The 17755-nt window shown below is 34.8% G+C and overlaps 1 protein-coding gene across 1 annotated transcript; it reads left to right on the forward strand.

Moving 5' to 3' along the window:
- Nucleotides 1-18: 18 nt before the first annotated feature.
- On the forward strand, nucleotides 19-14053 carry LOC138306029 (cathepsin L-like). Its single transcript, XM_069246356.1, has 8 exons — nucleotides 19-1034; nucleotides 1316-1440; nucleotides 2214-2325; nucleotides 2884-3042; nucleotides 4449-4572; nucleotides 5634-5734; nucleotides 11295-11566; nucleotides 12493-14053. The coding sequence occupies exons 1-8, from the start codon at nucleotides 1020-1022 to the stop codon at nucleotides 12590-12592; spliced, it is 1008 nt and encodes a 335-aa protein (XP_069102457.1). The 5' UTR covers nucleotides 19-1019; the 3' UTR covers nucleotides 12593-14053.
- The last annotated feature ends 3702 nt before the right edge of the window (nucleotides 14054-17755 follow it).

Consider the following 17755-nt stretch of genomic DNA (forward strand, 5'->3'; position numbering starts at 1 on the left):
GAAGTCTGGTTACTATTGATAACTGGACAGGGTTGATAAAATCCCCTTCCCTAGATAATGTGACTTACATGTAATTCTATGTCTATAAAGACTGCCGTCATTTTATCACGAAATAATGATGTCACAGCGGTTAATTGATAAAACATGTGAAGTTACTCTAGCAACTTATTCGAAGAAACGACCCAGTTAATTATTTCCAATGAAGAATATGCATCTTTTAAACAAACACAAAAAGATAAATAGATATATATTTACATGTACCGAGTATTTTTTTCTCTGAAACCATCATATACAAATGGTTATTAAATATATAGATCTATATAGTGTAAGCCGATGACAATGTTATCATGAACGGAAAACTTAGATTAAGCTTAAAACTTTTTATTTTCTTTTGTTTTGTTTTGTTTTTATCTTTTGTTGTTGTTGTTGCTGTATTTTTTTTTTTTTTTTTTTTATGCCACGGGATCCACACGGTTGGAATTACTTCTTTGTCCAATCTTTTGTGCTATAATATATACTTATAAATACTCTGTAACTAATGTTATCTATAAGTGATATATATATTAGAGCGACCACCTGAGATGTATTTGGAATTGTTGTCCGTATTTTGTTCATAATTTGTATATTACTTTAGTTGTAACATGCATATTCTGGTTGATAAACACGTGGATTTGGTTACAAGATACCAGACGTCTTCTGTCATCTATCTCCCACACTGCCAAGCCTTTAATCATTACATCTATTTCTCTCACTGTCAAGCCTTTAATCATTACACTATAAGTTCAAAACAAAGACACATACATCTTTTGTGCTTGCATATGTGAACATGTACTATCTCTACCCATCTTATCGCCTTGCGTTATCACATGACGGTCATGTGACTAGCGTTAACTGATTATCACGTGAACAAGTGACAATACACTTGGTCACAACGTGGTTTATAATCAATCACATGCAAATAAATAAATAAATAATTTATTGCATTGTGTATTAACCGTTTTGAATACAGATCGACCAACATGTCTGGTTTAAAGGTAAATCTTTTTAAAACACCGGTATGTTATCCTCTACAAATTAGATATATTTATACTGTGTTAGTATGTACATGTGCGTAATAGAACTGTTTTTATCCGGAAACGTTAACTGAATGTATCTATGTGTTTATATTTTCGGTATAGAAGAATCGCGTATATTCTTGAATATTTGACCTATTTTTAAATAAATTGTGGTTAAACAATAATTGCTTTCGGTGTAATTTAATACATCATACTTTAGTCCTTTATTTGAGTATGTCATTTGTCCTGTTTCATTACAGGTTTTAGTACTGCTGGTTTCCATGGCGATGACAATGTCTATGCCTACAGACCAGGAATCTGTGGAATGGGAGAAGTTTAAGGCATTGTATAAAAAGTCGTATCAGCCAGAGGAGGAATGGATTCGGTAAGGTGCAATGTACTGATTGGGGACATAGGATTTGGGAAGTAATTATATTTTCATTTAATTTATATTGTGTCCACATATCACTAAAAATAGGACACTCTGATGAGTTTAAAAACTCGGATCCCTGTGAGACGGTTATGTTCTTTTATCTATGAGAAGGGAAGTAACTCCTACATTCTCTAACAACACTCTTTTCCAACACTTAAAAAATGTCTCCGTATTTAGACACATTAAGTGTTACGATATGTTACGGATCAGAATTTGCGTTTGAAGCGTATATTAAATTACGGTCAATCATTATTATGTTCCAGTTTAATTTTGGCATCCTTTTTTAACCTTGAATATACAAATTGCGCTCCATTGTGCTGAATAGTTTAATATTTGTCTACTTTGTCCCGCATTACTGTTCGTATCCTATTATGTAATCGTGTTCGTTTTGTTTGTCTTGATAAAGAGGCAGATCGCCTCGAAAATTTGACAATTTTGTTTTGTCCACACGGTTGGAATTACTTCCTTGTCCCATAATATACACGTACACACATTAATTTCTTATCTATAAGATATAAGGTTTATAAATATACACATTCACTTATTGACTTCAGAGGTATGATCTGAAAAGTTAATATTTAATAGTATACAGATCACTCAGACATGCGCATTTATTATTTCCAGACGTTTGATATGGGAATGAAAATGTCGAGATATTGGCGTTATAATCTAACATTAAATATGAATATACAAATCACCTAGAAATGTACATTTATTATTTTCAGACGTTTAATCTGGGCTAAGAATGTGGAGAAAGTTCGGAAACATAACAAGGAAACAGATATGGGCCTCCATACATTTAGCCTGGGTATAAATGAGCACAGCGACACTGTCAGGGTAAGGTCACTAAACAACTCATTTATTGTTACGATTTCATTTCATTTCGTCAATTCGTGTCCTTTGGGAATTGCGACTTTTATTTATAAATGTCTTGAGAATATTTAATGATTAGTGATTTAATTTGTTTATTTAGTATTGATGTAAAGAAATTGTTGATCAATAAAAATGTATATGCCATTATTTTTCTTCTATACAATTTTAGTTACTGATGGTTAGTGAATTCCACAAAGTCATTTTCAGGACATTCCAGATAAATACCGATATATAGCTTACACGAACATGTTATGTAGACATGTAGAATCATAACAAATCTACTTTAATGACAATGCTTTTTTATGTGTGTGTGTGTTTTCTGTAAAACCAAGTTGAGAATTTCTAAAACCATCTTAACTATTCATTTTTTAGTGTCATTTCTGATGAGAGAAAAATATTTTTAACACAAACGATTTATATAGGAAAGTTTATTTGTAATCTGATAATCTACTAAATACTGGGGTTTTTTTTGGTTTATTTTTTTTTTTTTTTTATTTTTTTTAATAATTACACATGGTTTAGCCTCGACATGGAATCAATACGGCTGTAAATGGGTTTGATGAGGCAGTGTATCGTAGCCCGAACTTTAACTATGAGATGAAGGCTGACGCTGAAGTGAATGATCTACCCAAGGAAGTAAACTGGAAAACAAAAGGATGGGTTACACCTGTTGGCAATCAGGTCTGTCACTTCTATTTTTATCCCCCGCCCAACGAACTTGGCGGGGGATATACAAATGGGTTCCGTCCGTCCGTCTGTCCGTCCATACGAATGGTTTCCGGAGTATAACTCTAAAACCAGTAGAGATATTTTCACGAAACTTCATACACACATTGGTCTTATGGTTTAGTTGTGCCTTTTGCTATTTTTAGGTTTTCATTGTTTTGCATCTTTTCCGTAAAATGGAAACATTGCTGAAAATATCATATTTTTGTACCAGGTTCGTTTCCGGAGCATAACTCTAATACCAGATGAGATATTTCCACGAAACTTCATAGACACATTGGTCTTATTGTCTAGTAGTGCCTTTTGCTATTTTAAGGTTTTCACTTTTTGTACTTTTTTCTGTAACCATGGAAACATTGCTGAAAATGGCAGATTCTTGTGTGAGAATCGTTTCTGGAGCACAACTCTAAAACCAGCAGAGATATTTCCACGAAACTTCATAGACACATTCTTTTTATGGTCTAGTAGTACCTTTTGCTATTTTAAGGTTTTCAGATTTTGCACTTTTTCCGTTACCATGGAAACATTGCTGAAAATATCATGGTAAATGGTAAATGTTACTTTGCAAAACTCCACCCATCTTTGTGTATATAGTCTAATATAAATGTCAAGGCTGTATACCTGATTCAACAATTGCAGCCCCGCTCTACTTGAATTATACTCCATCTTTCTTTAGCTCGACTTCCTTTTTCCTGGTGTTTTTTTCCATACACATAGGTCTCCACAATCAAACTTACTTCAGCTTTGATATCTCCATTGGCGGGGGATCTGAATGACTATGTCCTTGTTAATTTTTGAATGGGAAGAAAATATCATTCAAATAAACCAACACATATTAAACAAGTGATTTATTGACACTCATTTTTAATATAATGCTGAAACACAAGCATGTATTTGAATAATTTACATTATTTTCACATTTTACACTTTACACATTTCAATATGACGTACATTGTAACATAGGTAATTTTCAGAATTCATGAATCAAAATTATCGAATCGTAAAACTATCTATTCCACAAAATGATCAGCTATACATTCATTCCATTGCGACGCGATTGAGTTTTAAAAATGATTTCATCTGATAAAGAAAACTGTAACAAAACAATGATTTCCTTCAATAAAATATTCAACATAACAATTTAAGTTAGCATTGAAATTTCATGTGAGATGTAATTTATTCCTTGCTTCACGAAAACCTTTTTTTTAACTAGAACATTTGCCTGTATGCAATATTTTTTCATAAATGATATTTTTTCAAAAAATTTAGTGTAATTTTTTTTTATTACATAACAAAACTTTACACATATAAATCCAAATAGTAAAGACTATAAATAATTTCAGTTTCGTTGTTGTCTACAGTTTCAGTGTGGGTCCTGCTGGGCTTTCACCGCTAACAGCGCCGTGGAGGGTCAGCACTTCAATGTGACTGGTCAGCTTATCCCATTGTCCGCACAGAACCTAATGGACTGTTCTCAAGCTGAAGGTCAGTATGAAGATGAAAAATAGGAACAATACTGCTCTCTCTCTCTCTCTCTCTCTCTCTCTCTCTCTCTCTCTCTCTCTCTCTCTCTCTCTCTCTCTCTCTCTCTCTCTCTCTGTAATTTTCAAGGGATTGGCCAGTTATTTTCTCATGGACTGTCTTCAGTTTTCTATGACACTGTCCAGGGGTGGATATAACGTCAATGAAAGTAACCCCTGGATTATTGAGAATGCAGTAAAACTTGTTTATCTTATTTTACAATGCATTAATATTTTACACATATTCGCAATAACGTCTACACCACTCGGTACACTAATTTTTAACAATAAAACTTCCATTTCTCGTCAATCTGATTAAAATACAGATCCTTATTATCACTACGTGAAATAAGAGGATCTGAGAAAATCCCATTAGGGGTCATGTCCAGGTGACCTTTGTAAATGGCCAATCAAATTGCTGCTGGCAAAATTTTGACAGATGATTTCATGGGACGAAATAGTTTGAAAATCTGTCAGAATTGTTTCCGTGTACGTAGTCATCTCGCCCAAAGAGCACAATAAAGCTAACCGAATTTTGTATGTTGGGGCAAAATGGCGTTGTCAATTGACAGAGCAACGTGTAGAAAGTGCATTGATCTGAATTACACGTGGTATAAAGGTCATCCGAACATGACCCTTAATCGGATTTTCTCAGATCCTCTATTGAATGGAGTGGTTATAAGGATCTGTATTTCAATCAGATTGATTTCTCGTCTTTATCAATGAGGGATTCCAACATTATTTATAGTGTAATTTTGTTAAGTCACAAAATGTCAGGAAAACGCTTTAAGTGTATGCAATACTGTCATTGATTTCGATATACGTTCCATTTATTTACTTTGTATCTCAATTTTGAGGAATAAGATATATGACTGATTAATTGATTGATTGATTGATTGCTTGATTGATTGTTTGATTGGTTGTTTGTTTGATCGTGTATATCAATTAAGGCGTTTTTACATAATTTTAAATTTATTGGTCATATTTTCACCAAAATAGCAATGTTGAAATTATCTATTGTTGTAGGTAACCATGGTTGTGAGGGAGGGATGATGACTTATTCGTACGAATACATAATAAAAAACAAAGGCGTAGATACTCAGGCATCTTACCCGTATACAGGAAAGGTGAGTATTCATACGTATGTCTACATTCATTCATGTATATCGTACATTAGTTCATCCATAAACATGTTCTTACTTATTAATTGAATTGTATATGACATTACACTTCAAGCGTACTTATCTTGACTAGTCCGCTTAGGCAATAAATAAATAAATAAATAAAATTAATTAATTAATCAATAAATATGAATGAATAAATAAATAAATAAATTAATTAAAAAAAAAATATATTAAAAATCTTAAGAATATACATGTAGGCAGGGTTAGCGGACTATACCATGACCAGCAAGTTTGTAATATAATATATATAAGGGGATATATTCAATGTGAGAAAAGCCGTGAGATAAGATAGTAGCGAAAAATTGTACGTAATCACTGTGAGTGTAATCCACAATATCGGAACTCGACGTAAAAAAAAACTTAAAAAAAATTTATATCGTTCTCCTGGAATGCAACATATGATATTGCGATTACAATGATATTAACCAAAAACAATGTGTGTTGTAAAACGTCAACTACAGGACGTGGTCTTACCTGAAATGCTGTGGAATCGTTCAGGTAAAGTCATTGCAATGACTGTCGACTCGCCTTTTAAATGTTAAACTCATAAACAAAATAGCTTAACTGACGCGACAATTATAGTATTGAAAACGGGATTCGTGTTAAACAATGATGTCACCGCGACCTGATAACAATAGTGTAGCAATTGTACACATTGGTAGACCACAATTGGGATCAGTCGGGTCAAATATTTTATATGAAAGAGAACTCTTTTTAATGCATGTACCATATATATTGTAAAAATATTTTATAGTGAAACCTAAACCTTCGAAACCTTTAGCGAAACAGTATTAAACTGGTACATCACGTAATAAGAAAGCCCAGATAGTTCACTAAATCTGAGTAGTGTTTGCAGGTTGTTATGATATATCAGTACCTAAGTTTTGTTCGTAATGCCGGAATTTTTTTCCTCCGTGTTATTCCGATTTTATTGACATTCCCACCCACACCACCTGCCACGTAATTCATCTTATACAAAAACAAATGTGTTGCATGGCAGTGGTTCAACTCATTTGCATACATGTATATTAAATTTCGTCCAACGTTTACCATACGTTTTCGAAAGGGAGGTAACTCGTGCAGAAAGTACCATACTCTAGTACAAAAAGGGTTGGGTGGAATTAGGATTTAATCGGGGCAAAGGTGGTCTGCCGACCCTTCGATTTCTTTCAAATTTTGCAGTGTTAAAGATCAAGGTATGTTTCTGCTTTAAGTAGACTTCTTATCTACTTTGCCCCTTTAAAAAGGCAGAAAGGGCCTGAAATTATAATTTCTAACAGTACTATGGGTATGTGTCAAGGGGACCCCTTGTCTCCATCTTTTGAATTTATTCTCGATTTTAAATATGTTGTTAATGACAAAGGCTGCATGCAAAACAAAAAAAAAGCAAAAAAAAAAAAAAAATCCAATAACAAAAAACCATAATTACATTTTATTTTGAAATAAAATACAGTTAAGCTAAAAAGAATTACAACAACAGTAAGGCTACAATCTTAATTTTGACCACTTTATGGGCCTTGATTTCGCTACTATGACAACGAAGTATTAAATACTGTAAGACTATTACTTTTTAAATCTTAACGAAATGGCTTAGACATAAAGTGTAAGATCTACTCAAATGATTTACAAATAAAACATGTAGAATATCTAACAAATGATGACCTATTTCGGCATATTTGTGCAGTTAATTCCAGTAAAAATAAACGCGAATATTTTAGGCCCTTTGAGCCTTTTTTGAAATCACAAAAAGCAAAAGCAGTGCTAATTTAGAGTACTTTTAATCGATATGATTGGTCTGCTATGGGGTTTTTAATATACAAATGTAAGCTTTAACTCCATCATTGCAACCTAATTAATTGATTAAGTTATTTATTTATTTCTATTGTATTTGACAGTTTGACTTGACTAATAATATATTCCTTATAGCCCAATGTTGGAATTATTGGGGTAAAATGTCTATGTTTATATTTCATATAAAATAGTTTACTAACATTGTTATGTGTGGTGAGAAAACATGTAATTTTAATTACTTTAAACCCTTGTATCATAATGTATATAATGATAATGCCCTATCACAATCAGTAACAAGAGTTAAATGGTGGAACAAATTCGGTACATTTTTAATATTACAATTTTCGCACACTTTCATACATGTTAATGCCACCAATGTCATTGATAAAATATCGATTCAACTTAAAAGAAACATTTTATTTTCATACCGCGACATTTATTTAGCTTATAAATACATGTACCTATTCGGGTCGTTTGTTCTTACTTTTTAACTTCACTGTTTAGGTCACCTGAGACGAAGTCTCAAGTGACCTATTCTAATCGCCTTTTGTCCGTCGTCGTCCGTCGTGCGTCGTATGTCCGTAAACAATTTACATTTTCGACTTCTTCTCCAAAACTGCTGAAGCAATTTCAATGAAATTTTGCACAAACCTTCTAAGGCATAAGGCCAATCAAAATTGTGAATTATATGGTCCCCACCCCCCAGGGGGCTGTGGGAGGGGCCAAAAGGGGTAAAATTGAGTAAAATTTCATAAATCTTTCTTCTCTACTCACAGATGTGGTAGAATCAAATACTCTTCATAGATAGAAAGGTCTTAAGGTCCTTTACAAAAATTGTGAATTATATGACCCTGGGGTCTCTAGTTTCCCCCTGGGGAGGGGGTTAAGTTTACTATACTTTATATTGAGAAAACACTTTTTTGCGCATTATTTGGTCATTTGTAATAGGAAATGAGTCAAATGTTGTCAGAATTATCAGTATGAGATGGCCATTTAATCCTATTAACAAATTTTCTATGACTGACCCCCCAGGGGCCTTAGGGGCGGGGTCAAAAGGGGTCAAATAGGCTAAAACTTCAAAAATCTTCTTCTGAAATTCTGGAAATGGTAGAATCAAATACTTTTCATAAATAGAAAGGTCTTAAGGTCCTTTACAAAAATTGTGAATTATATGACCCTGGGGTATCACGTTCCCCCTGGGGGGGGGGTCAAGTTTACTATAGTTTATATAGGGAAAACACATTTATGAGCATTTTTTGCTCAATTTTCATTGGAAACGAGTCAAACTTGGTTAAAATTATTAGCCTGAGATAGCATTTTAATATCATATCCACATTGGTTCTGGCCGACCCCCTGGGGGCAGAGGGGCGGGGCTAAAAAAGGGTCAAATAGGCTAAAACTTCAAAAATCTTCTTCTGAAATTCTGGAAATGGTAGAAACAAATACTTTTCATAAATAGAAAGGTCTTAAGGTCCTTTACAAAAATTGTGAATTATATGACCCTGGGGTCTCATGTTTCCCCCTGGGGAGGGGGTCAAGTTTACTATAGTTTATATAGGGAAAACACATTTATGAGCATTTTTTGCTCAATTTTCATTGGAAACGAGTCAAACTTGGTTAGAATTATTAGCCTGAGATAGCATTTTAATATCATATCCATATTGGTCCAGGCCGACCCCCTGGGGGCAGAGGGGCGGGGCCAAAAAAGGTCAAATAGGCTAAAACTTCAAAAATATTCTTTTAAAATTCTGGAAATGGTATAATCAAATACACTTTATAGATAAAAAGGTCTTAAAGTTTGTTTATAAAAATTGTAAATTATATGACCCTGGGATCTCCTGTTTCCCCTTGGGGAGGGGGTCAAGTTTACTATAGTTTATATAGGAAAAACACATTAATGAGAATTTTTTGCTGAATTTTGCATAGGAAATGAGTCAAACTTGGTTAGAATTATTAGCCTGAGATAGCATTTTAATATCATATCCACATTGGTCCTGGCCGACCCCCTGGGGGTAGGGGGGCGGGGCTAAAAAAGAGTCAAATAGGCTAAAACTTCAAAAATCTTCTAAAATTCTGGATATAGTAGAATCAAATAATTATAGATGGAAAGGTCTTCAGGTGTTTTATAAAAACTGTGAATTATATGACCTTGGGGTCTTACGTTACCCCCTGGGGAGGGGTCAAGTTTACTTTAGTTTATATAGGAAAAACATATTTGTGAACATTATTTGCCCAATTTTCGTAGGAAATTAGTTAAACTTGATTAGAATTATTAGCCTAAGATATAGCATTTTAACATCCATATCCGTCCTCGATGACCCCCTGGGGGACCAGAGGGGCAGGACCAAACAGGGTCAAATTGATTAAAATTTCAAAAAATACCTCTAAGTTCACAGGTTTGATGGAAGCAAATACTCTTCATAGTCTAAAAAGGTCAAATTTATAAATCACTGACCAACTTCAAGGCCCAGCAATAGAGCATATAGTGTTTTTATGTCTTTCATTTGTTTTATTATTTGTTTCATTATATATTCTAACTCAGGTGACCGTTAAGGCCCATGGGCCTCTTGTTTCTTTTCATAATTTATACTTTTAAATGCCTGGTATTGAAAGTGAAAGGGCTAAAATGTAAAACATCTTGATAGTTCATGTTTTATGTCCTTAATTTTATCGAAACAACTGATATGACCAGTTTGCCCACGTTTGAAAAAGGAAGACTTGAAACCGCTATTTGCAGAGAGGCTAAATATGGCAAAATTCGTCATTTTTAACAACAAAAATTTGCATATCTGTGTTTTTTTTTGTATACCATAGGAATGTAGGTTTGCATGACCTAGCGCGATATTAATGTTATTGTGGTAAATTGAGGTTAACTTGATATGTATGATGTTTGATGCATCCTTTTTAACTTTCTTTCTAATATAGTCAAAAGTAGTATTTTATCAATTGTTATTGAAATATTTAATTTAAGAAGTGTGAAATTTCAAACTTCTACTCAGTGCGACAAATGATTATATAACTGATCTTGTATAATGCTACAGTCAGTCAGTGTTTTGTATGTCGCTATTCGTGAAAATTCGTTAAACGGGCGATTTCTTCATATCTGAGCTTTAATGTATATAATGTAAATATGTATGTTAAATGGTGTTATGCAATAGACGTATATTCTGGATTTTTTACGTAATTTGAGTAAATCATAGGCCAACTACAACAGAATATACTAATTCCCATCTTATTGCAAACATTGCCTAAGTTATAAGAGCGCAGCTCTTTACGAGAGCGAAGCTCTACTAACCATAACACGTGTGTGAGTATATAGATTCCAATACATTCCAGTACCCTTTGGACTTTGAAATTGTGTCCCGCGGGAAAAGTCTCGCGCCTCCATGTAGGCAGTCATGTTTAATTCTCGTTATCAGTCCAACGAGATTTAAAAGTTCTCTACTAGACTAATTGTATTATCAGTATACGCTTTAAAATTACTGTAAGTAGTTTTAATTTACACATATACAAGAACAACGCAATAAATGTACTGGTCCAATATATACTGTGTATGTTCTCAATCGCACGACAGCAGTGACGTTGTTATTGTGTATCTCGTAGAAAATTAAAGATAATATAAAGTTATGATGTTATTATCTTTTACATGTAGCTGCGCTCTTCTGAGGCTTTGCCTTAAATTCATATTAAACCTATATTCATGTTTTGAAAGAATGGCGGGAAATGTCAATTTCAAAAGAAGAAAGTGGGCGCAACGTTAACCGGATATGGAACTATACAGAAGGGGAGCGAACTCGCGCTGCAGAAAGCCGTGGCGACAATAGGTCCTATAGCGGTGGCAGTGGATGGAGCGAACGAGTCCTTTGAGCTGTATAAAAGTGGGATATTAGATGTCAAGAACTGTAAACAGACAGTTGACCATTCCTTACTGGTGGTAGGGTACGGGACTCTTAACGGGACCGACTATTGGCTGATGAAGAACAGGCAAGTACCATAGAAAACAATCATTTATGTATGCACGTAAATCAACGTTAAAGGCCCATTACTTGGCTCACGTACGTAAATACTTTTTAGGATAGCGGCTGCCAAATACATGTAAAACATTTTCGCTATCCTAAAAAATATTTACGTACGTGAGCCTAATACGCTTCCGTACATTACCTTTCCAAGATGATGTAAGTTTTTTTTATGGGAATGTAAAACGAGGATTATCATTTTGTATAGTCGCGAAAAATATTATCTTACCATTGATGCTACATTAAGCATCACCTGCTAAGCGATTTATTTTTAAAAAAATGGTTATTTCATAACGCGGGTCATCTTGTCTTTCTCGCCGTCATTCTAATTACCGCACGTTTAGTTCACTCCGTCAGACGGCAAACAACGAAATGAATCTTAACTATTAACATAGGTTACGGAGAAAATCTTAAATTATTTTGGTTTTGTAAATTAACTCATCACATATCATCGATATAGGTTTTCTTCTGTTAATATTGTTTTAAGAAAAGGTTTAGTGTTTGTTTCGAAAAGAGATTGAACCTTCAAAGCTAAGCGAATAAAGAGTATATGGTACTTAAAATATAAATATAATATATCTAGATCTTCTTTTGATTTCATCTATTTACATACTAAGGTTGCTTGGATTGGTGTTCAATTTTACATCTAAATAGATAAGGACTATCGTCTGTGAATTTTTTTATATGATTTTATTGAACCAGATTCATTTACAGATATTTTCCTCTGTAAAATGCATTATATTGTAACATTGATCTCTGCGTTGATTTCGATATACCAAAAATCTGATGTCACAATAACCGGATACTAATTGTAATACGGTAAATCGTACTTTAACCACGTCGTGTAAATATTTCAAAAACTCCATAATTATCAGATACTATTTTTTTTTCCAGTTGGGGAACAAGCTGGGGAATGGATGGCTACATCATGATGTCTCGGAATAAAGGGAACCAGTGCGGAGTGGCTAACATTGGAAGTTTCCCTATTGCATAAATATTCTCATTATATACGTAGGCTGTGTTGTATGGAATGTATTGAAATACTCATTATGGGCATACTCTATGGAGTGAATTGGAATGCATGACCACTGGTGCCAATTTCGTCTTTGCATATTGCAGAGGGTTACCTCCCATGCGGGTAACTATCCATTGTGACGTCAATATTGTTTTTTAGCGAAATGCGCGCCCTTGACACAAAGCATGACGTTACGGTGTTAAAAATATGAAGTCACAATCAATACTTACCCACAAGAACAGATAACTCTGTAATGTGCAAACACAAAATAAGCACGGCAAATCATGTTGATATGTGCTGTACACTCTCGATCCCATGTGAAATTGTATTGAAATGTATTTATCCCTTGGGCACATAGACCGCACGTGCTGCAGTTCTGATTTTGCACACCTATGAACAACCATGTAAGTCATCTACATTGTTTAAACATTTAAAGTTTCTCATTTCATCAACATGCAAATTACTGCACATCAATCATGGTGTCCGTGTTAAAAGGTTTTCGCCTCAGGGCTGCCGGAACCAATGGAATGAGGGTTTGGTTAAATAGAGGTTACACAACGAGTGGTTGTTGTATATGGAATTTCTTAAACTCGAGTTAGTTATTTTTCAAAAGTGACGAGCTATAGCGAGTGTTTTTTGTAACTTTTGAAAAATAACTAACAAGAGTTTAAGAAATTCCATATACAACAACCACGAGTTTGTGTGACCTGTTTCTACCACAATACAAACGCAATGTCGAGGACCAAGTGACCTTTTTTACACACTAATTTTTTGTTTACGTGTTTTATGTGTAGTGCAAGGATATGACCTGAAATAAAGCATGGCTAATTGATATGCAAAAATGACTAATACGATTTTTTTATATATCATTTATTTCCAAAAAGGGTGAAAAAATATGAGGATTTTATCGCGTATCATTAATAAATCAGAACAATTATTTAACAAACAGTTCAATATCACAAAACAAAAATCGCGTACTATATTATCCTGCGGAGTAACTTTACTACGTAGTGCGTTTTTCCCGCCAAACCGTTCATTCATGAATTGGTTTCACTGTCACTGTAAATGACACGCGTGCGCTTCTTAATTGGTGCAGAGGAGGGACTGGGAGTGTTGTTGTTCACCGTCACATTGAAGGTGCCCCCGTAAATCGGACCTCCAAACAGGAATGGAGTGGTGACTTTACAGCTTCTGCCAGGTGTAAACGTTGTCATCGAGCCCGATAAGCACGAGGATGACGGACTGAGAGATGGATCATGAGTGACAGGTTGATGTAATGTGTTTGACAACACGCGTGATATCGAACGTTGTTGGCTTTCAAGAGTTAATTGTTGAGTAATTGTTCACACTCTGCAAATTCTTGTGTACGCTTATCTGAAACAGGAATTTTTTTGTATTTTGTGTTTGGGATTTAATTTTCGATAATAAAGGTAAGTGACATTTTTGCATCGATTTGTTTTTTACATGTGAAGTGCCATTGAAACAAAATCCCATGAATAAATTTAGTGTGTAAAAGCCAATGCAGTGGTCAATATAATCATAGGCACGATGGTTGTAAATATTGACCAACTAGAATGCTAACTGACCTGTACGATCTGATAGGGAGGCAGGCCTGTATCGTTTAGCTTTTGAACCAAATACTTCCTTGCACTGTGATTAGTTAAGTGTTTCCCAACAGCAACGGTTCCGGAAACATCTGCTGATTTTTTTGTCAGTCATGAAGTTCAGGTGAAAACACACATTCATTTTTATTGATTGATTGATTCTTATAGATTGATTGATAAACTGAAAAAAGTGAGAATGAAGTACACTGTAGGTATGCGCGTTACGTCGTAGGAGAGCGCGGTGACTGAAATTTCATTATGAAGGTCAACATATGACACTAACAGTTGTGAACATTCGATCACGCGTAGCCTATTTCAAGTGTCATTGACCAAGTATATATTTACCGGCATTCTCTGCCATGTTGCGCATGAAGCTTCCTAGCTTAACACCAACCGGTTGGCATTTATACCACCTTTTGGATTTTTCTGTGTTGGTATTTGTTGCTATATAAAATGGATCGTCAGTGTTACAGTAGGTGGGTGGCCGACGAGATTTATTCATTTTGTAGTTGGCGACTGGACAGCGAGTCGGGTTCTCGGGGGGTAACCCAGGCACGGGGAGGGACGACTCTTACATTTTTGGGATTTGACCCAGGTTTGGTTTGGTTTGCCTCTCGTTAAATTCTACATACTCATGATCTTTAGTATCACGACATAACTTGACATCTCCCCACTTCATATCGCGATGTTCTGTCACCCCCTCATGCCAAAATGAACAGTAGTTAACAGCCAAACCGTTCGGAGTAACGTTTCTGGATTTTTTGTATCAAGTTGCCCAGTTTCGTATAATTTGTCGATATCAGTGTCTGAGATAGCTTCTGCCTTTTTGGGTTGATTCCCCTTGCCCTCCCGTTTTAACATTTTTTTTTGTTAACAACGAATTACCTCCATTACCTTTTTAAATTCTATTATTTACATCACTATCGGTTTTCTTTCTAGTATTTTAGTTTACCTCTTGGTCTATAAATCCAGCGACATCGAAATCGTCCAGTGAATCGCGATCGTCAGACGCAATGTCATGAGTATCTTCATTTCCATGTACAGGTAGGCCTAACGACGATGGAGTTTGTGTTTTAGACATACAAAATGTAAGTTTAGAAGAAACTGGCATAGTTAAACTCTTACTGGTATTAAGAAAAACGACGACTGTGTCGTTCGTTGATTGACGGGTCTTGTCCAGGACACGACGGTACGACATCAAATTTGTTCCTTGGCTCCGTCAATATATGACCACCTGTGACTTTGTTGTTTTTGTGCCATGAGTCAGATGACCAAAGGCCTTTGGGCCTCTTTTGTAGAAATTGCCATAATGGCATCCCTTTGACCACCGACAAGCTTGATTATGTGGCCAACACCGACAACAGGGAGACCATCTTCGTCCAATTCCGCCATTGTTGTGATTATCGAACAGACGAGTAAGGGTAAACACCAGCACGTGCTATTGAATCACGTGTTTAAAAAGTATTTCCGGTCAAAGTTCGCCGTCTCAGCCAATCAGAATGCGTACAGGGTTTATACCACGTGTGGTATAAACAAATTATTAATCAACAGCCGTGCTGTTTAACTAATGGCCTGAGAGTGGAATAACACGAAGTATTGTGGTAGAAATAAGTATTCATGATACCGCAGCAAATTCGGTCAATTATATCATGGTATTAAAACACATGATTGAGATTTACAACTCGGACAAGAGATGAATGACGGGTTGATATATCAGTATCATGATAATAGTCTAATGAACCACTACTACATTACACAATGTCATATACAAATGTATATAAACACAAGAAGTGCCTTAGAGTTGAAAGCCACCATTATACAATGCTTCATTGACATATTGTTATTACACGTAAGTGACGTTGTGGATTACGGTGTTAGTCGTGACAGACTGTATAGGGATACGTATGTTGTAAATAGTGAGAACGTCTCTAATGATAATACATTAATTTGCAAGTTTTTATTATGTTATATATATGTGTTTCTCAAATATATATTTTATTGACCATCAAGTGTGTATCCGGAATTTTAATGTCTTTGTATGTTATTTTGTACTATTCCGGAATATGTGTTCGGCCATCACCGGAAATTCTTATGTACCTGTAGCAGTTGAAATAAATGATGAAAGAAGACAGACGTGTTTTTGTATCACTGCAAGCGAGTCCCTACATTACAACTATTAAAACACGACAAGTATATGCCATTACCGGAGAAGGACAAGAAGAAATATATCGAGATTAAATATTGACACGTGATTGTTGATAATGCCAACTATTGGAATCGTTTTATTTCAATAACAATATGCGAGTGTGTGGTTTCATAACACATGTAAAAAACGTACAGTCGATATCATGTTCGACATTTAAACTCCTATAAATACACCACTAGTGCATTGTGCGATCTTGAACTCTTTTCCAACTTACTGATGATATGATGACAAGATAACTGATATAGTAGACAATCTAATTTTGTAACGCCAGTCAAAACGAACTCACCTACAGTCCGACAGTTCTGTAACATTTCTAGCAATCACGCAACGTGATTCCTTACATACTATAATGTATGCCAATCAAGAAACAACAGGATTGCGATGGCAAAGTATGTGTTCAATAAAGTATGTTCATGTAAGATTGCGATGGCAAAGTCTGTGTTCAATAATTATATATAAAGTATGTTCGTGTAAGATTGCGATGGCAAAGTCTGTGTTCAATAAAGTATGTTCGTGTAAGATTGTGATGGTATATTGTGTTCAATAAAGCAGGTTTATAGGGGATTTTGACGATACATTTCAAGAAATCATGTTTATACAGGTTCCTAATGGTAAAATTTGTGTTCAATAAAGCTTCTTTATATTGTATTGTATTCTATGATGAATACCGATTTACAAGTCACGTGAAGATGTATCCTTTACAACCAAAACACGTTCCCTGTCATATGGCATCAATCTTATAAAAACGGCAACATTGGCTTTAGACTTACTTGTTGTACATTGTAGGATGATATTTTAAATCATACCTTGTCATTCTCTTTAATTTCTTTTGATCTACATTTTTTTTTCAAAAAGGTCAGCTCCATCAGTAGCATAAATCAGTAAAATTGCAGGGAAGTGCACTTCAATGCTGTATGTAGAGTTTCTGGTCTTTTACTACCACCTATTGGGACACATGGATGTCAGTCTTCACTCAGAAACGTTTAATATACACAATAATATTCAAGTTTTTCCATCAATGAATTACAACAAAATAAGGTATTATCAGTATATGTGTATAACTAGTATTTACGTTATATTTGTAAAAAACGAAATGCTAGGTTTCATAAAAAAAGTTGCGGAAACGCTCATGGTACATTTCCACAGAATTCATCCTGTTTACCCGTTAACCTCCCCTGTTCTGACTTAACGGGTTACAGTAAATACGTAAATAATCAGATTACTTATCTAAGAACATTAGAGCCACTAGAACCAACATACCCGAGTTACCTCCCCTGTCTTGACATCACTAAGTACAGTATACAGTAGTGGCCCTAGCTTACATACCCGAGT

This window comes from Argopecten irradians, chromosome 13 (assembly GCF_041381155.1).
Source record: "Argopecten irradians isolate NY chromosome 13, Ai_NY, whole genome shotgun sequence".
In the NCBI taxonomy this organism is placed as follows: Eukaryota; Metazoa; Mollusca; class Bivalvia; order Pectinida; family Pectinidae; genus Argopecten; species Argopecten irradians.

Excerpts from the sequence above, each read along its gene's own strand:
- LOC138306029 (XM_069246356.1), top strand. Across the intron at positions 1,441-2,213 it reads CCAGAGGAGGAATGGATTCG|ACGTTTAATCTGGGCTAAGA; the intron begins GTAAGGTGCAAT and ends TATTATTTTCAG. Across the intron at positions 5,735-11,294 it reads CTTACCCGTATACAGGAAAG|AATGGCGGGAAATGTCAATT; the intron begins GTGAGTATTCAT and ends ATGTTTTGAAAG.